The 22,640-nt window shown below is 34.2% G+C and overlaps 1 protein-coding gene across 1 annotated transcript; it reads right to left on the reverse strand.

The window, feature by feature from the left end:
- Nucleotides 1–2,484: 2,484 nt before the first annotated feature.
- Nucleotides 2,485–20,560, reverse strand: LOC105347937 (neuroglobin). Its single transcript, XM_011457192.4, has 3 exons — nt 19,889–20,560; nt 10,704–10,935; nt 2,485–3,131 (listed from the first exon to the last, which is right to left on the reverse strand). Exons 1-3 carry the CDS (start codon nt 20,077–20,079, stop codon nt 2,835–2,837), a joined length of 720 nt encoding a protein of 239 aa, XP_011455494.1. The 5' UTR covers nt 20,080–20,560; the 3' UTR covers nt 2,485–2,834.
- Nucleotides 20,561–22,640: the final 2,080 nt, after the last annotated feature.

The following is a 22,640-nucleotide window of genomic DNA, read 5'->3' on the forward strand; positions in this document are numbered from 1 at the left end:
GGCCTCAGAATCATGAGTTCAGGCTGTATGGGGTGGGGCTACAAGGCCATATAGCGAAAATGAGTTTAATGTTAGAAATCTTCTCTCTTATGATATCTATTTGAGAAAACACTTGATGCATGATTATAATGGCCATGAAGCAATGGCCAATATGCCCAAAAGTAAAAAATGTTTGAAATTTTTCTTCTGTACTTTCATAGCAATGGGAGATAAAGTAAATTTTTTTATGTCTTTAATGTCCTCTTCTTAAATTGTGAAATTCACTGTCCAAGGGGGGGGGGGGGGGGGGTTGACGATAAACATGGCCATATTATTATTAATAAACATGTAGTTTATTAGGTCACTTGAGTCGCTCGGGTAACCTTTTGCCGTTGGATGAGCGTTGTCTGTAAACTATTTTGCATTTCTAGCTTCATCTTGAAATCTACAAGGTAAATTGTCACTTGGTCATATTAAATTAAATATATGTTTTATTTTTTGGAATCTTCTTTAATTTACTGTGCATTGTTTTTTTACTTGTAGCAATAACTTTACGCACGATTTGTGCGTTATAAATGAAATACTAGTAAGTATGAATATTTTAAAAGATTGACCAATAAAGGTCTGCATGTCTCTTTCTACCAAAAGTTTACAGTTTTTGCCCCTGGAGCTATGGTGCAGATAATCCAAGATTTCTCCGATTACTCCCCATCCAACCCCTTTATAAATTAATGCTTGCAAACATCAAATAATAAATTAAAGCAGGCTAACAGTCAGTGTAGTTTCGAATAAGTGTTTAGACTCCTAAATAATGCATGAGACTCCCTGGCAGGTCCATCTCAGGGCTTTGGTACTAAGGTGATCATCAAGGCCTACGGGCCTCTTGTTCATGAAGACTGCTAAGTAAATGTAACGGAAGTAGTCATGTTACATGACGTAATGTACACTGGGGCGGTAACAACCAATTAATTTATATACCATAGATATATTAATCAATTTTCTCGGATGTTATCGTACCACAGTGGCTGAAAGATGTTTACTTTTATTACGGTTACCTAGGCTAGGCAAGTCTTCGGAAAATTGGAAAGCATGAAAAGAAAGCAATACATCTACTGCGATTATTGCCAACCGGTGTTTGTTGGTCTATGGCGAGCATGCTGGTTGAAGATAGAATTGCCATGTTAATAGAAATGTCTGTATCTATCTGAAAATGCGCGCTTATTATTGACTCTTAATGAAATGAATAAAGTTATCTTTTGTGCAAAATTATCGTGTATGTTTAAAAGATACATGTATTTCACAGATACCTGTTATATGCTGGCTCTTCAATAAAGGTAGATATATGGGTGTGTAGTAAATCGAGAGTAAAATAATTTTATGGGATGATTCAAGTACACCAATTTCTTTTTGAAAGTGTTGAAAAATGTAAAAGTAAATAATTTCCATTTGCCCTTATGGGAATACCTTGTTTCTAAACTTATTTTCAATTCTTTCAACCATTCAATGAATCTTAAAACACTAGTTAGTAATTTGATATCTATTTGAGAAAACATCCATGCAAGAAATTCTAAAGTTTTCAAAGAGAAAAAACTATTGGAGTTAATATCAACGTCTTTGATTCAAGATTCGTTTATTAAAGCCTACCTATACGTAACATTTTATAAATGCACAATACAGTCAAATGTCTTTCATCAAACAGTATACTTGAAGAACTGTAGCTCAACGGGAAATTTGGGTTGACAACACGTCAACACAAATATCTCGTGATGCTACAGTTCTGTGGCTAGTCAAACAGCCACATGTAGTAACATTAATTTTGAATGTGAATAACTCTACATTCGGTTTCTATCTCGTTTCAGATATAGTCTTTAACTTGGATGTTTATAATATTGATGGTATATTTAAATATTAAAATATTTTATGACGAATTAAATTTAACAAAAATCGTTTATTTTTTAATGGTTTGAAACTCATACGTAATAGTTTTATTGCGAGAGAGAATTAGCACGATGGTTCTAAAATTTATACTAGCATACATATATATATAAGTATGTACTATAATGTAATGAATTGCTTATATTTCTCATTTTTCAAGTATAAAGTAACGTTTAGAAAACAAAATTAATTGGCGATATTTTTGTTGTTAAATTTGTGCCTTGATTGAGTTTTTTGCCCCCCTACACAATATTAGAAACGTCTACGGTACCGAGTCAAATGATACACGTTTGCTCCTGAATAAAATGTTCTTTTAGATGCAGTACAGTTGTTAAAATAGCTATTAGGTTGTCTACCTTTTAATCTACTGATTTTTGATAAAGGTCGAGATTATTTTTTTTTGGTGTATCCTTGAGTGCGAACAGGGCAAATAGCAGGGATTCTTGGCCAACAGCAAAGTAAACAATCTTAGATTAAAACATTACGGCCACAGTGTATCACTTTTCCAGCATTTCACCTCGAGTGTTAGAGGGGAATTCCGTTAAACAAAAGTTAAAAGATAAAAACTAATTAACACTGTTATACATGTATTTTAAGACGTCTTTGCATTGAATACAATAAGAACAATTTGGTGCATACGTAAATGTATAAAGTCCGCCATGACACATAGATATTATACACAATTTAATCCCTCAAATAACACATGGTAATTATAACCAAATTACTTAATCGCTATGTGTATACCACTGAGATATATTCCTTAATTCCAGGTCTTCGGGGGATGCCAATGATGATAATGATGAGTTTTTACATTAGACAACGCATTCATGGGCAAACCCGAGTTTCCTCAATAAAAGAAGAATTAGCATCCAGAATCGGACACGAGTTCCGTTGTTAGTCGTGTTAGGACTCGTTTTTTTTTACTCCGGTTTTGTGCTATTTTCGATTTTTGGAACGCCGCTTTGGTCTGACGACGGAACTCCGTTAACTTGATCAGGTTGTTCGTTTTTTCCAGGTGATTTTGTGGACTGTTGATCGGAGCTCGTTACAGGTGATTTTGTGGACTGCAGTTCGTAACACTGATTCTTGTCCAGATAGCCGTGACTCAACGCCGAGAGTATGAAGTCGATTGTCTTAGTGTAGACGTTCGCCATGTAATCTGTGTAGCGATCTCCGAGAGTAATTTTCACAGCTTCCAGAAACGGTTCTTTGATTTTCTGGAGGGAGAAAGAAGAAAAGATTGGTAGATAAAGATTGTTAGAGTTGCAATAGCAATGGTGATGCATATTTGAACTCTCTATAGGGAATCAATAATGTTTGATCTTTCAGAATTTTAATGCTTCAAATGACAGGCACATCACAATATCTCTGACTTCGTTAACAGTACATAATTCAATATTTAACCTTTGTAACATTTCGCTGAACATGAACTATTAAATCATATATGAGATATTTCCCAACGCCTCTCTCCCCCCCCCCCCCCCCAAAAAAATGGAATGAGAAAATATGGCATTATAAGCTATATAGATGCACTAATTGAATTCTTTTGTTATTGTTGAATGCATGCTATTGCATGATATACATACGTAATTGACTTTGATACAAGAAGGGCGGAAAGCGACGACACCAACCCTTTGAGCATAAATGTTTCACAAATTAAAACATTTAAAGTAAATCGAATCAACTTTAATGGCCATGCAAATCATTAACAAAGATCAGTTTTAGAAAGTGTACTCTCTGATGTATGCGTTCGTTTTTTCACACCAGAAACGAATGAAATACCGTATGACGTCAACCCAACTAAAATAAATTGAAATAATTTACTTGATTGGTTGCTAAATATTTTTTATATCAAACAGAACAAAGATGTTTCCTTTGGAGAATGATACTTCAAACGAGTTCCCAATTTTCCTTTAGCTAAATAGTTCAGAAAGTTTTATAGCCAATTTCAAATAACTGGGCTAAGTAGTAAAACGACGTCATTGTAGAGACTTTATAATCTTTCATTGTACTATACAATAAAATTCATGAATTTTTTCGGATAAAAAAATGAAAGCTTTAAGCAATACATGGAAACGCCAAGTATTGTTTTTAACAGTGAACACTTAAGTAAAGTATGTACACACAACATTTCTCTCCTTTTGATATAAAACTGAATGTACAACTTGTAAAAAAAAAACCAAGATTGGAGGCACAATTGTGAAGGGTGATTTTATCATCGGAATTTCTTTTCAAGAATAAAATTCCACTGGAAATGAGTATGAGTATATTGTTACATGTTTTATTGTTTCATTAAAAAAAAAACCTTTGAATGGATGGTCGATTTTTTTTTTTATAGAAAAAACGTTGTTATTGGTCCAGTTATTGGCTATTGATAAAATAGGATCGACGAAGCAAACGTTTTCACAGATAATATCTTTTTTTGGGGGGTCATTTCGTTGGAAGAATTGATTAAATCAGAGTCGTAATTATCCCTCACGAACCGTGATCAAATTTTTTTCCTCGCCAAAAATGACGAACTCCGGTAAAACAGATGCACGTCTGTCCTCGGTCGACTGCGCGATCGGTTTAAGAGAGTGTCCACCAATCGACCCTTATAAACACTAATCTCATTGACCAGGATCGAAGCTCCTCACTTTATTGCATTTATTAATGAGATTTTGTCTATTTCCCATTTTCTTATATGACCGAAAATGAATAGGAGTAGCTTCAAATTGACTCGAGCAATGAATATGTGAACATAGAAAATTGATGATGGTTGTAGCGTTGACACTCGCCAATACCATTTCGCGATCGGGAAGAAAAGTTCTAAATAGGAATCAATAACAGACCAGACCAGGAATTCTTTCCTCTTTTTCCAGAATAAGAGGTTGAAGAAAGGGACAATTAACCTCCATGATCAAACGGATGAACAAATTTCTATTAGGGCAATATTTCATATTATTTTAATTGTATGGTTTACTAAACAATTAAAATTTTCAAAGCATTTATGGAATCAACATGATCTTTTTAAACGAAAATGTGGGCTTTCGGGCTGTGGCGTAAATGTACTCTTTTGTGTGTTGTTATTTTAAACGATTTTTACCAATTGATTAGAATCAAATCATAGCGCAATGTCTTGCCCGCCTCATGAAGCGAGGCTTAATGGTAACACGTAAAAAAAAAATCGGTGAAAAATGAAAGTTGAATCAGGGTGCTAAGTGCTAAAAATTTTCTTCCAGCTCATTGGCACCGCTTGTCGATATATATTGCCCCTAAATTCTATTAAAAAACTTTCCAATGTTTCAAGCTAACTTTAAAGTAATTTAAATGAAAATGATTGACTGTGCAAATCAGTGCTTTAACCAGGAGATACGACTTGTTTCACGTATGTTCTATCGGATTGTTATGTTGAAATGAAAAAAAACCAAAAACATTAAGAAATCGATCTTTTAGATATTAAATAGACTAGTTAGCGAATTTTAATTCACAATTAATATGCTTCTGATTAGACAAGCGGATTCAAATAAATGTATGTGTTTCAAACTTTTTATTTTTTCTGTTTTGTACTGTCTCTGATTTCATCAAATAATTTGCGCTTGGTCACATCATTTACATATTATAACTAACTCTATTTTTGGGGGGGGGGGGGGGGAGGGGGGGGGGTCTGGTGTACCTGTAATGCTGCAGCTTTTGTCAATACTATTAGTCATCCTAATCATTAACAGTTTGTATAAAAGTCACGAAAATTTCAATTGACAAACAGAGATGAAAACACAGTGCTTTAAATTCAAACAAACTTAATCAAATTGAACCTTTTCAAAAATTCATGGTAAAAAAGGTCATTACTGTATATTGAGCGCTACTTTGCGACATTTTAACCATTAATAAAACAAATTTGTTGATCATCCTGCACGTTGATGTACGGGTGAATAAGTTTTGCTTTGTGAGCCCTTTTACAAAGAAAAAACATGTTATGGTCCTCTAACTCAATAAACCATCTTTGAAATCGATTCATCGACTCTCTTGCTCCAAGACTGTTGCCCCAACTCTTTTAAATTATTTACTTAACATGCTTCATGAGATTCATCACAGCTATTTGAGGGGAAAACATAATGCAGGGGTAATGTTTTTCTCATTCATCGCTCAATATAGACTATCCATTTACCAATGTCGAATAAAGATAACCGTTAGAGAGCTTCGCATCAATTTACAGTTTTATTGACCATTAATCTGTGACATATACAACATCAAACAATATTTTCTTTTTTTTAATTCAACAGAAAAGCGACATTTTCAAAAGTTATTTTCAATCGATTTCAAATCTTTGAAGAATTGCAATTATCGTTCTGATGAAAACTTGTCGTCAGCGAAGTGCTAAATTGTGTAGTTCTTCGAGATCAAATCGGATTTTATTTTCGCTGGTGTTGTTCAAGTGATAATAAATCTATCATTTTTACAACTCTATTGGGTGTTTAAGGTTCGTTAAGTAACTAAATTCTGATCAATTAGAGATCTAGCTACTCCTTTAAAAACTTGTTTTTAGGGAATTTTCTCTTTAATTTTTGAGCAGTGTTATCTTAGTGATGCGACTTTATATAAATAGTGCTTGTTTCGGAGGATAACAGCATCGGTTGACAATGGTTTTCTCGGGGTGTCAATTTCAATTGTTACCCTCCCAAACAGGCACTATTTATAATATAATACTGAATGTCTTCTTAATTTTAGAGAAAAATTTATTTCTTTTATATAGAAATGACGTGAATTCTAAGGCGAACCGTACGCGCATGTAATAATTCGTTGTGTTACCCGTTGCTAAGTGTGTTGCTTACGCTGAGTGTAATAGAACGGATTATAATAATCATAAACTGCGTTTAAACCAATCAGATTTCAGTATTCATCATGAAAGTATAATAATACACTTTACCGAGTACACATTTAATTTCGTTCAGTACATGCACGTACTTTTTAAAATTTTTGCAAATTTAAGCTTACTGGAATCAGGTCGACAGTCATAGTCTTATCCATTCGCTAGGGAAACAAAACCATATTAACAAGGCCTTGGACTTTCAGTAGGACGTAACTGTCTATTTCTTCTGTCAAAACAAGTTTAAGATGAAGCTGCCGCTTGTTTTAAGCGAAATATACACCGATAGCTCAAAATTGTTGATTTCAAAGAGCCATAGCCGAGTGGCCTACGATAAAATATATAGGCCTAAGTCACATTGTCGTTTGGCACAACTACCCAAAGTCCAAGCTGTTGTTAAAATGGTCCTAGTGTACTGTCTTTGCTAATGAATTCTAATCACACGAAACACTGTCAAACTAAACGAGTTGTGAACGCGATGTATGCAAAACATGGATGATAAAATTAATATGTTACAAGTATAACTTAAAATACTTTCGCGCCCTCTTCCGTGTCAGCCCTGGTTTCCCATATTCCTTTGCATAGCGCCATTCCTATATAGAACCATTTTAACATGAGCTTGGACTTTGGGTAGTTGGTGTCAAACAGCATTGTGACGTAGGCCTGTCTATTTTATTGCTGGCCACTCAGCCATTGTTCTTTGAAATCAACAAGATTTGTCTGGCTTTTGAGCTAAAACTACGCAAGTGGTTATATTTCACTTGAAATCAGTGTCATTTTCAACCTCTTTGACGCAAGAAATAGATAGTTACGTCCTACTGAAAGTCCAAGGCCATGTTAAAATGGTTCTATCATTGTAAAATTTCGAATATAAAATTGACCAGAAATACATGTATGTACTTGATGATCAAAGAGTGTTCGCGCTTGTTAGTTTGTTATGTAACAATTACTCTTGTTATTGTGTTAGATGTCTGCTTTTGTCCATAAATAAGTATTGATAAAGGATCATTCTTGATGGAACGTTAATGCTGAGTGGATTTGACCCAGGGCCAAATTAATCGGGGAACGTCTTGGCGGAAACAGTAAAATAAATGTCAATAACTTGATACTCTTTGATGGAAATCCTTGCGGATGGACACACACGCCTTTGTAACATAATTCGCGCCAAAGTTGTGGGTAATGGTAATGGAATGGCAGCTATAACTGATCGATCATCTATATACATGTAGTATTCATTTATATAAGTCTTGCGTAAACACAAAAAAGTCTTACAATAATATTCCTTTTTGACTGGCCCTCTTTTGTTCTATATGGCGCATTTCAAAACATGCTGGCACAGTGTTATGTACAAAGAGTCCAAAGAACTATCTTCCCTAGTAAGGGATTACAAGCAGATCGTATAATTATGTAAATCCGTGGGTGGCCAAGCTACCAAAGAACAATCCCGTTAATGTTATGTCTACCTTGAATCTGACTACATCTTAGGTTACCTTGGTCTCAAATTACCAATTTATGTGGATTAATAAAAATTAGTTGAAATGATGCGCAAATTCTAGATCAACGATCCTTTTAATAAAAACTTTCATCAAATATATTTTTTGGATGGACATGTAATTTTAAATATCTCTTAAAGAACAATACCTCCGAAAATGGATGGAACTTCGGTATCTAAAAGACCAAGCATATAGGTGCTTGAGAACAAGACCCCCTCTCTAATGTTAACTCACGGGGTACATGACTTGCATGTCTTTTTATACGCTGGTTGGGGGTGTTTTCACAACAAGTAATTCAATTTCCCTTATTGATTTTAAGATATTTTGGAAGGGACATGTTGGGTATACATGATTAAAAACGAATTTCTATCAAAGGGAGAATCAACTGCCCCTGGAATCAAAACCTTTGAGGAGAGGGGGGGGGGGGGGGGGTGGTGCCCTTTCCTCAAGCACCTGTGGGACCAACAGAATAACAAGGAACGTGTTTTACTCCCTCTTATGTCAAACATTTCTCCACAAAACAATCACTTGTTTTGTTTTAAACCCCAAAGCAGACAATTTAACGTATCCATGTATAGTGGGTGCGGAGGATGACAGCATTACAGCCAGTAATCACTATAAACATGCAAGGTCTTATAGTGCTGCGTTGGATTTTCTCCTTTTTTATCTACAATTAGTGCCTTGGTATCGTCTTCAGAATTTTCACCAACGACTTCTGCAAAATAGAGCCTTGCGTTTGGAATAGAATTATTTTATAGAATTATTTTTTTTTAAAGAACTTCATTTGGGGACCATTGAGTAAGATAATCAATAAAAACCAATAATGTAATAATTAGGCTTTCCACAGTCAGGAATTACATCTCCAGCATCGTTCGCTAACTTAGTAGAGTAAAAAAAAATCTGATCAATGACATATTAAGCTTTGGTCCCAATAAAACCTAGAGATGCGGTATAGAATTCTGTGGCAGACTCTACTAACTTAAGTGCTGCAAAGCTTATGAAAACCCTACATTTGTGTTCTTAACTAGGTTTTATAGAATACGTTTTGTATACAAATTGAATTTCTTAGGCATCCATAATCCACCCATTCCTACAGGATGTGCTGAAAGCGTGAAGTGATACTCGTTGAGAGGAAAAAAAACGGAACTTTTTCCTGGGTATAAATGGCTTTATTGTAGCTTTAGCGTCAAGTCTTATTATAGTTCGAAACTAAGGAATTGGATAAAACTGAAGAAGAATTGGAAATGTTGACTTTTGATGTATAGACATTATCCTCTAAAGATTTGCTATTGCACAATACCGTTAACTAAGATTTTTTATTCGGGGAATGGTAAGTTTAAAAAAAAAGTTTATCGCAGTTTTTTCCCCACATAGATGATGATGGCAAATTCATCCTTCGGAGACATCAGCTTCATGAGAAAAAAAATCACTAGATAGTTAATTAGCTAACATCATTCTAAAATGTCTATCTTAAAGGTCACTGATGCAACACCGATACAGTATTACAACAAACACAAACAATTGTGAAATACAACACACATAAGAATTTCACAGCCTAAAATATCGGAAATGCAGTAATCCTTGTATGTAGATCGTGCTTGTAACATTCTTGCATTATTGTTCCACGATAATTGAAAAAAAAATAATCAATTGATTCAAATTAAGGAGGAACAGAAAGGTATGTTAAATTTTCATGAAACGAAGGAAAGATCGCGAGCAAAAAACCGATCAAAACTCGATCTATGGATAGAAAAAAAATTTACAATAGCGTCTGTTAGCATACTGTTGAAATATTTATTTAGTAGATTTGAGTTATTCATTATTATGCGAATTTTAAGAGCGATAAAAACAAAGGGGGGGGGGGGGGGTAAATCAATACAGAACCTGATGGCGAAGTTCATTGTGAGGAAGGAGTGTATTGCCTTAAGGTTTGAAACTAAGTTTTCGTGACTTTACAGTTAGTCATACGCTGGTTTATGCTGAGCTTTAGTTCTGCAAAGATCTGCCTCGTTGTCTCTTGACGAATTAATTACAAATCAGGAAAGGAGTTTTTTTTTTAATTGATTCTGCTTTCACAAAAGACTTTGTAAGATTTGGGCATCGTACTACGAAAAAATAAGTACCACGAGAGGCTAAGTATACCAAATTATTTATTTTCCAAATAGATAATCTTTATTTCGCCACACAATCAGCAAAAAATTTGAAGCCATATTAGGTATGTTTATTTCCATTCTTTGAATCACCGACTGGAAATGACTTGTAAGCGTGCTTCGAAAAAATCGACAGAACATTCCCTCTACGCTACGAGGAAGCCGTTAATAAATGCGATCAGAGAGAAAAAAAAAACAACTTTAAATAAACGTCTGGAACATTGTACATTTAATATACATCATCGGGTAAAAAAAAAAATCAACTCCCTGTAGGACCATTGTTCCTCATCGAGCACTTACCCCAAAATTTTCCGAACTAAAGTCGATAAAACGCTGATGTGTGGCCCCCGTGCGGTGGAGGTGGTCAATGACGTAGTTATAGTTGTCAATGTTGGAAATAGCTTCATCTAATGTTGTCATTACGAACGTAGCGTGATGTTCTAAGGCCTCATTCTCTCTCATGTCGTCCTCCGTTTCAAGCTTACTGAAGTGTGCAAATATGTACTTAAGGTTGGCGTTGGTTTTGAAGAGTCTGTCAAAAAAAAATAGGATAAATAAAATAAAATGTAATTTTCATTATATTGATAAGGTTCTATTTTGGCGTCTTTGATTTAAATAAATGTTCTTCAATAAGACTAAGAGTCCGATAGCTCTAACCTTAGATGCTGCTGCGAACGAATGCAAGCTTTTATTTCATTGTGGCAATATTGCCCCGAAGATCTATAACCGCTAACGATAAAAATCTAGTAGTTCTGTCTCAGCGAATTTGATTAAGATACGTAACTAAGAACCTGGTATTACAAATTGTCTTGTAATAATAATAATCTTTTTTTTGCAACAGAGTCAGAAAATTGCGACTTTTACCAAGTAATGTTGTCTTTAAATGTCTGAGTATTCAGTTAATTGTACAAAAAAAAAAAATAGCTGGTCAATATTTTATATATTCAACGAAGTCTGCTGAGTCGGCGTGATATTTCACATTCCTCTGTAAATGGCAAATTTAAAACATAATTCACAATAAAAATAATCAATAGGCATAGAGCAATATCTGTTTACACTAGCAAACACCTTTGTTTGGACAAGTCCTTTAAATAAACATTCTCACTTTGTTTAAATGCACATTATGGATCATAGCCTTTGGGAATATAACAGTTTAAACTGAAGTATAAAATTTGCCTTGATAAGTCCATAAAATGACAAATATTGTATTATTTTTCGTTTATTATATTGATTCTAAGAGGACTAGAGGGAAGCATTGACCTTGCCAAACGCCAACATCAGATTGAATAATCAATTTATCATTTTTGTTTAATGTTCTCATAAACACTATTATTAATAGTTTATCATTATTTTGTGACGAGATTTACCTATAAGTACCGAGTAAAAAATGTCAGATGACAAAGAGAAAATAAATACTGTAGATGTATTATTTTACGCTAGTACATGTACTTAATTCTGCGATTCAACCGTTTTGCATCAAATCGCGAGAGTATAAAATTGCAAACACCAAATTTTAATGATAAATATTTCTCCATAATTGTTTTCCGTATAAAGGAGCTATAACTTATGCAATTTGCTTGACGTACAATCATCAGCTTTATCTTTCGTTACAAATAGAATAAACGAAACAAGATATATTATATGTTGCTCTTTTCCACCAGCGTGACTTTAATTGTAACATAACATTATATTTACATCTACCGAGTATGATTCCCTCTATTTCTTACAGAAACTTGATTCATAGCTCTATATTGTACACATCCCGTTCATCGATAAGTTGAAACCTACAGCGATCTAAGAAAAAATCACGGACTGCACGAAATAATCATGATGTCAGCAGACTCAAATTCCATGGGAATTTGGCTGTTTCTTTTAGCAAACGAACTTAACAGTAATTTGGTAAATTTAGCTTACTTTTTACAATCAATTAATGAATTTGTTAAAAGAAAGATGTAAATATAAACAATAACGTGCTTTCTTTGATGATTCAGTCGGGTTATGAAGGTATCGATCATTGCAGAAAAAATCTACATAACCCACTGCGCATGAATCACCAAAGAAAGCATTTTATTGTTTTTAAAAGTAACACATTATTGAATATTTTATAACATGATATTACGTAATCAACTCAATGTTTCCGTTAAATCACAATTATGAATTTAATATTAACATGATGTAATATTAAAACTCGAATTTGGAGACATAGCATCGATAACATTTAGTATACTAAGTGCTCGTCATTTTAAAATTATAAATATAGATTTAAAATATTAAAGAAAATGTTCCGTGTATGATGATGTCAAACTACTTAAAATTACGGAAATTGTGTAATGTTAACAAGATTAACTATTAATAAATAATATAATAATGTGCATAGAATGATAAAACCTAGCAAGAGATGAACTCAGTGAATACATATACATATCTTTTCTTAATATATAGCACACAGTTTTATATCTTTTCCTTCCAATGGCCCAAAATTTGATGGATAATAATCTTACCAGTCATTTCAATTCTCAAGATACCAAAGTGTGATAGTTTGTAATGTTTTTTTTATATGTATATAAATACATATTGTTCGTTATTTTTTAGTTGGTTGTCATTTACTCAAGAGTTGTATACTGTCCTTGTTACGACACATCACATGTTCTTTATTGTTTGCGCGTAATATTATGTTGTGACTTCGACTACGGCATAATGGTTTTGGCATCTCTTATTCTTTGTTCTACTCCAAAAACGACAAGTACCTTTTTTTTTAAGGATATGAGTTTCATCTTACTTCTTATGAATCCAAGCAGGCGAAAATTATTTTAAAATTAATACTTAAGTTAAGTCAGTGAAATTCGAACTCTCTTTGTTTGGGGGTGTTATAGTTCTAATAAACATGTCCGAGGTCCATTATCTTCATGAATATGATTATCAGTAATGAAATAATGTCAAATCACTGAAATTAAATAAAAATACTGGTCCTGTTAACTCCCTGGGATATTAAATTACACAAGAACAGATTGCGTATCTTTGCACAACTTTGAAACGATTTGCCACCGATTCGTATGATTGCCAAGCTGTTAAGTGCTCTGAATCCCGGAAACTGCGTGGTGGTCCAATTTAGAGAAATCCCACAGAGCTGGACACACACGGTCGAGTACCGAGGAAACCTTGAACATTTTTGAGTTCTAGCTTACTCAGCGGTATGCACAATATCATGAAGTAAATAATGCTTACAAGTAAATAATATACTTCAAAATACTGTAAGTTGTGTTACTGCAAAAATCATCATTTTCATTACATTCTTTACGAGTTAAGTCTATATTTCAAACTACATGTATTTGAATATGTTTTAACGAATACACGTATCTTTGCACAACTTTGAAACGATTTGCCACCGATTCGTATGATTGCCAAGCTGTTAAGTGCTCTGAATCCCGGAAACTGCGTGGTGGTCCAATTTAGAGAAATCCCACAGAGCTGGACACACACGGTCGAGTACCGAGGAAACCTTGAACATTTTTGAGTTCTAGCTTACTCAGCGGTATGCACAATATCATGAAGTAAATAATGCTTACAAGTAAATAATATACTTCAAAATACTGTAAGTTGTGTTACTGCAAAAATCATCATTTTCATTACATTCTTTACGAGTTAAGTCTATATTTCAAACTACATGTATTTGAATATGTTTTAACGAATACACGTTATTCACTAGAATGTATTGTGCAATTTCCGTGTAGAATGCATTAAACTGCCACCGTTCATAGCACCCACATGTACATCTCTGTCCACTTGTAAATATATTAAAGACATATTGTATTGAATGTATTTTGGTTTTGTCGAAATAGTGCCTAAAAACATGAAAAAAACCCACAACATCAGATGCCCTGAATAGTACAAGTTCTTGGTTCACGATTTGTATTAATTTTTGTTGACGGTCTATAGCCACGACTAAACTAATGCGCTGTTATTCAAAATGTTGTTGGTTTTTATTAATTTGAATCAATAATTAAACGCAATGACTATGGTCATTTAGCTATCCAAGTCAAATCTACACGACTGTTTTCTGAAATTTTGCAAATTTAGGCATTCTAAGATAGGTTATTTGATAGGCAGCGCGTATGCGGTACCGTGTAGCAGCAGACATGCATCGTGGGTGGATGAGTTAATTAAGTAGTAAGATGAACCAAAGATTGAAACATCTTTTATGGGTCTGATGATCATATGCTCGCAACGGACCTAAGTATTTGGATAGCTCTCCAGCGTATGCAGCGATGTTCTAAATGATTCTCATGATGATTATTTTTTCAACTCCCAGAAATCCCTATAGGTTCTTCAGTTCGAATAATCTTGTCTTAATTCAAATACGAGAGCTATCCAATAGTATCAATTCAGCGAGATATTCATTCCTGCGCACCGCTCTGACTTCTCCCAAAGCATATCACATTCGACGTTTTTCATTCAATTTGTTACATGACACTCGTAACACAAACTCTCCCATTCTAAATAATTAAGAGAATCGTGTTTTGGAATAATCAAGAAGAGGTGTGAAATCCATTCATTTTTTAAAACAAACCGACCAAAGAATGAACGTTACTTTAAAAATCATAAAGAGCAATTTTCATTCAGAATGTGAGATGCCCTGAATAGTATAATTTCTTGGTTCACGATTTGAATTAATTTTTGTACACGGTCGATCGATAGCCATGACTATAAAAATTGCGTCGTTATTCAATATATTGTTAAGTTTTATTAATTTGAATCAATAATGAAGCACGTTGACTATGGCCATTTAGCTATCCAAGTCTTTTCTCCTGTTTTTCCAACCAATATTTCAAACCGTAAAGATTTTAAATTTCATCTCATTGAAATCGACCGTAGTAAAATTAAAATGACTCTTTAACCACGTTTCGATTTGTTTTCAAATACTTGGATATTATAATCACACGTCCTTTGAAATTTTCTCAATTACGTGACTAACAAGGCTGTTTTACAGGGTTTTGAACGTGGGTTTTATTTCGATTATCATGGTTCTTGCGCATGTTCTCGTGTTTCACATGGCCATATTCATCATATTTTCAATACATTTCAAAATAAACCACTTTATATTTAGTTGTATGCAAGACATCATAATTGGTGTCTAGACCATATTGATAACCATTGTCCATCCCCTAATTTAGTCGCTGAGGAACAGAACATATATGTAGCGTTCCTACTTCTTTAAAAGTCTGTTCTTGTGTCTGGAGACCACACATTTATGGTAGTTTCTTTTACATATGACTAACATCTCGTAGCACTTAAAGAGATTCGAATTCACTTACGATCCCCTAGAGAATATCATTTCTTGGATTAGGCATTCCTTTGTTTAGACAGTGATCCCATTTGCGTCAAGATAACCCATTAATTAGTTGTTTAGATCTTTTTGGGGGGTTAACTTTGGCCATGCAAAGCCCAATTTCAGATGATCGTAGTCCAATAATGGATAGCGAGACGCTGTAAATTTTGTTACTCCGTTGTGCTATTTTCCAATGCATACACTTGAATTAAATATCTGACGTCAGAGGAGAACTTTTCTGTAAAAGGTCGTTGCTTGCCTTTGTCTTGTGGTTAGATGCTTTTAGACAGAAGTAGTGCGATTTTGCAACTTCCGGAAAGGAAACGTTATTGTAACTGCACCAGAACAGCTGATCGTTTTTTTTTTAATTTTTGGAAAGGGGGGGGGGGGGGTCGGAACATATTTTTCACTTGCAGGATGCATAATATGTACACGTATTTGAGAACCTGTGCAAACATTACTCCCTGGTTTATTCTCTCACACATGAGATGCTTAGTAGATAACTTGATGCGCAAATCATTTAGTTTCAATAACATACTGTCATTACTATATCGCAGATTCAAGCCTGAAGCCTTGGATAAAATGAAGTTTATGAATAAAACAGAAACTGAAATGATTTCATATATGTTAAATATATATATTAAAATACACACCTCTTAGTTAAGAGCCAGTTTAACAAAAGCTTGGACTTTTCACACGTTTGAAAAAAAAAAACTTTTCGATTTTGACAGTCTATGAATATTGATGAGCTTTTACTATATAAATTATGAACTTCAGAACGAAGATTACTATATTTTTACATTTTTTGTTGTGATGAGGAAACTAGTAATTACATATGTACATCCCACCAAAATTCCAAGCTTTTGTTAAAACGTCTCTGATCAATAAAAAAGGCTTTCTTTGGTGGTTCATAAAGGTATGGAGACAGCCAGCATTGCAGACAAAATATGTTAATGGCATGGGTTATGCATATTTTTGCAAAGAGTGATAGTTTTTATATAGTCAAACGGTTTCTAATCTTAAATACATTTGAAGCTTGATATATGTATTATTTCGCGATCCATCTATACTTTAGCTATACCGAGATTACGAACTGAATGGGTCCCATGGACTGACAATAGTTAGCCGCCTTTCATTCGAGAAAACTCGACTGATTCCGTCGCTTACATCAATCGGTCGAGGTGTACCGTGGAACCTTTCGTATATGAAAAAAATATGCTGTTTCTTCTTTGCCTCGAACAGATCGACAATTTCGATTATCAAAATAAACGCACAGTTTCTTACTTTTTACTGATAAATGAAGGTCGATTCAGACAAAGCCCGAATATGTAGACAGTAAAACGCATTCTTTAGGGTTTCATAGGGTTACAAAGGTACAATTACTAGTATAGGTGTTTGAGTATTAGACGTTTTTACGTTATATCAAGGGTGTGTATTTTCATAAGCCGGCAAACTGATTCAGTCTGGTTAGATCGCCATTCGGCTTTGTCAGTAGCTTTATGAATATATTTTTTTTTATATAAAAGACGTACAAAAGAAAATGCATGTACTTATACTTAACAGCTGTATAGGTAACACCGTAAACGGTTGCTTAGATCTTTTCAGTGCTTTTCATTACAAACTTGAAAAATTATTCAAAGCTTGTATTGTCATGAACTATAGTTATTTCAACAGCTGTCGATATCTCCCATCTAAGCTATAATTTAATCGGATTTTCTGTTTTCCCATCATATTTTACGATCTTTGCTGTTGATTATTGTGGACCAATTAATGTATCGACGAAATCAGATTCATAAGGGGAGCGCTCCATAAAATAATCCTCCGGATTCAATACTAATTTACGACGAAAACCAGGCGTTCATCGCAGTATCTGTAAATTAGCCCAAACTTGGTCAGGTCCTCAGCATATTGACGTTCGGAGATGAGCCCGGTTATAAAATAAGAAATTGGAGAGATTTATTCACTGGGGAACTCTGTCCGTGACAAGACCTTAATGATATAATGGCTACTCGACAGAATTCGGTGAATATTCTGTCCCTCTTTGTTTTCGTCAACGACTCAATCCCTTTAGAAAAAGAAAACCCCCTTTTTCTTGGCACATGTTGGACCAAATGGATGAATATTAAGAAGATATCAATGAAAGAAGTCGCGCCATGCTAATGACTTCGATGAATAAAGCTTTTGTATTCAAGTCAGATTGCTCCATCTTTATTGACAATTTGTTGTTGTATGCGCATGTCGTCTGTATAAAACAAACATTGAATGATGTTGATGTATGAATCGCTTATGTTTGTCCCAGCTGTTCCTCCTGACATAGTACATTTTTTTGAACAGATTGAAGATTTCAAGTAGCAAAGCAAATTCATGACAGAAGAGTTTAAGAGATTTTTACAAACTATAATGTAAACACGTATAAACAGCTTTGGTTTAAATTTTGACAACTCAGTCAATTTTCATGAAACGGCGCGAAAGTAAATTCATCAAGAACATTCTTAGTTGCGCAATTTGGAAGTGGGGTTTACAAAACACGCCACAGTTATAACTGAAATTAAAAAAAAAAATTCTGTTAAAGGTCAATTATGCTCCAAAGGCATAGAAATAACGTAGCTCTGATACTGATGCATGTACGTGAAGCTCAGTCTCCTTTTTGTGCAAATTCTGGTATGTTGCATGATTAAAAAAAAAGGTTAATACGACTTGCGTAATCTGTCTTTTGATTTTTATCATCAGTAATACCATTTAATTATGTAATAAGTTGTAATAAGGTCTGGCAACCGGTTACGTCATTCACGATGGAGTTTCGTTTTAGTTTCGTTTGCTTTTTAAATGTGATTGCGGATCCTAATTAAAGGATTTTTTTCTTTAAAAAAATATCATATCTGCATTAAAATGTGAATTGATTGTGTAAGATTCTCAATGTATCGATCATCTCTGAAATCTCCAGTCATAAAAGTTAGTACTTTATACTCTTCAACAAAGTGGTCAATAGTTCAAGGTCATTTACACTGACCATAGCCATGCAGTTTGGTGTGTCCGGTTATAAAGGTTATCTCAAATTGTTTGACAAGTGAACAATTAAGTAAATGCTAGTCATTCCAGAAACAATGAATATGATATAACTCCCAAAATTCAGTAACAATTTGCTTTGCCCATCATGTTCACACTCGCTATTAAGTGATCATAAATTCAAGAGCAAATAAATATCGGGTATTTCTGAGTAGTTTCAAATCAATGCACGAAAACGATTTTTTCTCGACACAGTTTGCTCATATTGAACGTCCTTTCAGGTAATAACAAAGGAACTTTAGTACACAATTAAACTTAATAGCAACGGGCAAAGCCTGGTTTAGTTCTTCGAGAATAGCTGTGAATTTCTATCAGTTTGTCAAGTATCTAGTACTAATGTGACAAATGTCTCTTTGGCTAGTTGAAATTAAATGCTGAATTTTTTGGCGTAAAACAAAACTTATTACAGTTCTAATTACATGTTGTATTCAAACGTCCCAGTAAATTCAAATCTCACAATATAGTAGTCTATGAACACTACAAAAGAATTCAATACAGATAATCTATTAGCTATATTTCGTATTTATCTTATGCGCACGTGACCCTGGCTCGACTTACCAGCATTTGTTGCTTTTTTTATGCCCCCCCCCCCCCCCTCCTAGTTCATCGTCTTTCAAATACATGCATACTGTACTAGCTATGTCTGATAATCTCAAAAATGCCTCATGTAACAGGAATAAGAATCAACGAATTCCCATTAGCGAATCTGCAGTTCGATTTTGATGATAGCGAATTTGACACGTTTTGTGTGTAGTACTTCCTTTAATTACCGAAGAGGCAGACTTCCAGCCAGGTTTGATACAATCATGTAGGTTTCGGGCACGCGAACAGCAAGTTTATTTCAGTTTCCGTTCTACAGTGAACATATGTTTCTAATTACAATCAATTTCAAAAAGTTGTCAGTTTTGCTATTATATCAAGGGGGTACAAATTACATTAAAATCCGTTACACAAGGGCTCCGATTTTTTTGTCTATCAGTATGGGTGTTTTTGAAAGAAACAATTCATTTTTTATATAAAGCTCTTGCACGTTAATGCATTTCTTAACTTTCTGGAAAGATAAGACTATTTTACAGATGAGTTTATTCCGTACCTTATAAACATTTCCACACCTGTCTCTTCTATTTTCCGTTTAATGCCTTTCCATGATTGCTTCAACTTGAAGGCCTCCCTTGCATCAATCGGTAGTCTTGGATCAACTTGAGGCACTGAAGTTTTTTCCTCCAATTTGTCAAAATCCTTCGTTTCCTCTTCTTTTTCAGTTTTTGATAGTCGGCACCCCATTTTAACGATCAGTTATAAATCCATTAAAAATGTATGTAAAAATAGATCTTTTTGAGATTCTGAGAAACTACCGTCCAAGAAACATTTCTTCTTTTTTTTCCTTACCACAACACGGACAAATTAAACAGATGAGCAATCCCCGCTGGTCCGAGTATCAATCCCTGTAGGTAGCAATCAGAAAACATCTAAACTCCCTCATTGATATCACATCTAGATCACAAAACTTCCAAACTTCAACCAGATGATTATCGGTTCTTCGATGGTTCTATTTCTCTTATGATAAGTTCCGCCGAATTCCGCATCAAAAAGCCCCCCTTTTTGATGGTCTTGAACTTTTATATATATATACAACTTGCCGACAGTAGCAATGTCCAATTTCACTACATACACCGGTTTTAACGAAGAAGAATACGCGGGAAATTGGGAAATGCTCCAACTATAGTATGCAGGTTCCAGGTTGGAGCTTGTGAAATCGATCTATCGATTGCATCTTCCCGACCTAAGCAGCCAGTAGTGTTTGTTTTCTGTAGGCCCCTCTCTCCTTCTTTCTCTCTCTCTCGTTCTCTCTTTCTCCCTTTGCCAATTACACTTCAAAAAAATAGTTGCGGAATTTATTGGAGATCGTGCCCCTTCTTTCAGTAAAACACACACATTCTTTAACAGGAAACTCAATTAGATATTACATAAACGAGGAGGAAAATAAGTATTGCCACAACGAATCAATGTACACAATTATTACATTAAGTTAAGACGATTGGGTCAGAGTGTTTCGCTTCGCCGATGGTTATCATGCCGCCTCTTGTTCAGCTAGTTATATAGAACTGGAAACAAAAGAGTAAGTGAGATGAGGTTGACAGAGTGTAACAATGTGTCAGTTCCATTTCTACGTGAAATATGGATCGTTTTTGTTAACATTAAAGCGCTCTGACCAAGTCCCGGAAGCTATTTCACATCTCCCAGCGGTTGACGATACTAGTGATTCTATTTTAGATTCTGCCTGAGTTTTTTTTATATCAGTGTAAATGTTTCTTGATTAGGTTTCATTATTTCGGCGAGCACGATTTTTTTTCAACTGTTTCTCGAAGAAAATTTGTCCATCGTTTTACATAATTAACCAATCAAACCATGAGAAAAAAACCCGAGACAATTTTATTGTGAGTTTATTTGTGCCATTTTAAAAGGGTTTGGAGGACGTTTTTTTTTTTTTAAAGTTCTGACAATCGAAATAAGAATTGTTCATCGATATCAATTCCGTGAATAAAAAAGAGCAATTTTTAATTTTGCTAATGATATTGTTTTCAATACGTGACTAACATAAAAAAAAATCTTAAATCACATATTGGACCTACAAAGAAAACTTCTGCTTTGATAAAGTATCTAAAAACTGTTTTAAAACAAGGGGGAAAAAAGATCGATTATTTCTTGTCTGGAAAAATAAATATTTTCTATTACCGGAAATGGTCGAGACAAACATTCAAGGATGCTAGTATACGCTTTATGGTCATACATGTATTGTATAGGTGTACTGGTTATAAACATTATGATGTCTGAATGTATACGCCATTTACAGAACATTCACGCACATAGGGACCTTGTAACTAGAAACATACTAATCTAGTCTGTGACAGAATTATATCATATTTCACAATTCACCAAAGTTACGAAACAATGAAACAAGTAAACCAAGACTAGTGTCTATAGTAATTTCGCCATCGAGTGTCGATTTAAATTAAGGGGACACGAATATGCTTTTAGCAATTTTTTGCAGATGTGCATCGTTCGTGAAAGGAAAATTATTAATAAACAGAGTATATCCGAGCCCTGATCATTTTAAAATTTTTATTATGGTTTCAAATGACACACACTCCTTATGACACTTTTACTGGGTTCCCGCCATCTGCTGCAATCTACGATATACAATTGAATTAGGGCCTAATGTAGAAACATGATCTGCAAGTAATGTATAGTATCAACTATTTTGTTGCGTATCAAGAGAAATAAAGCATTTTTTTATGATTTCATGTTCTCATTCAATAATGTTAAAATGTCATAAATATAATGTTTTTTAAAACATGACAAAGACTTGATTTGGTTTTGCACTTAAAAAATATTTATCGATTCATATTGCCAATGGAGATAATAGAAGAAATTTGATACATATAGGCAATTATACTTTGACAGTATATACACGAGAGATGAAATACATGAAACACTAAGTTTATTTTATTCAAAGAATGATAACTCTATCTATCTGCATATCAAGCCAAGGGTGTTCCGCCTTGAGCTTTAAAAAGTGAAACGTTCTATTTCTGAAAAGCAAAGTAGAACTAATTTTGGATAACATTGGCTCGTTTTGTAAAATTTTGCGAGATTTAACACTCTTTCCCTCTAACCACACTTTCCCTTAGGCTTACAATTAGTTCAGGAAGCAGAGATTAATTTTGTTGGTCTCATATTATAAGAGCAATCATATTTCCCGAGGGCATCACCCAAAGTTAATCAGCTAGATTTTTCCGAGGTCTGGGATATAAATCATCAATAACATATTTTCCGGACATTTT

The sequence above is a fragment of the Magallana gigas genome, chromosome 6 (assembly GCF_963853765.1).
Source record: "Magallana gigas chromosome 6, xbMagGiga1.1, whole genome shotgun sequence".
In the NCBI taxonomy this organism is placed as follows: Eukaryota; Metazoa; Mollusca; class Bivalvia; order Ostreida; family Ostreidae; genus Magallana; species Magallana gigas.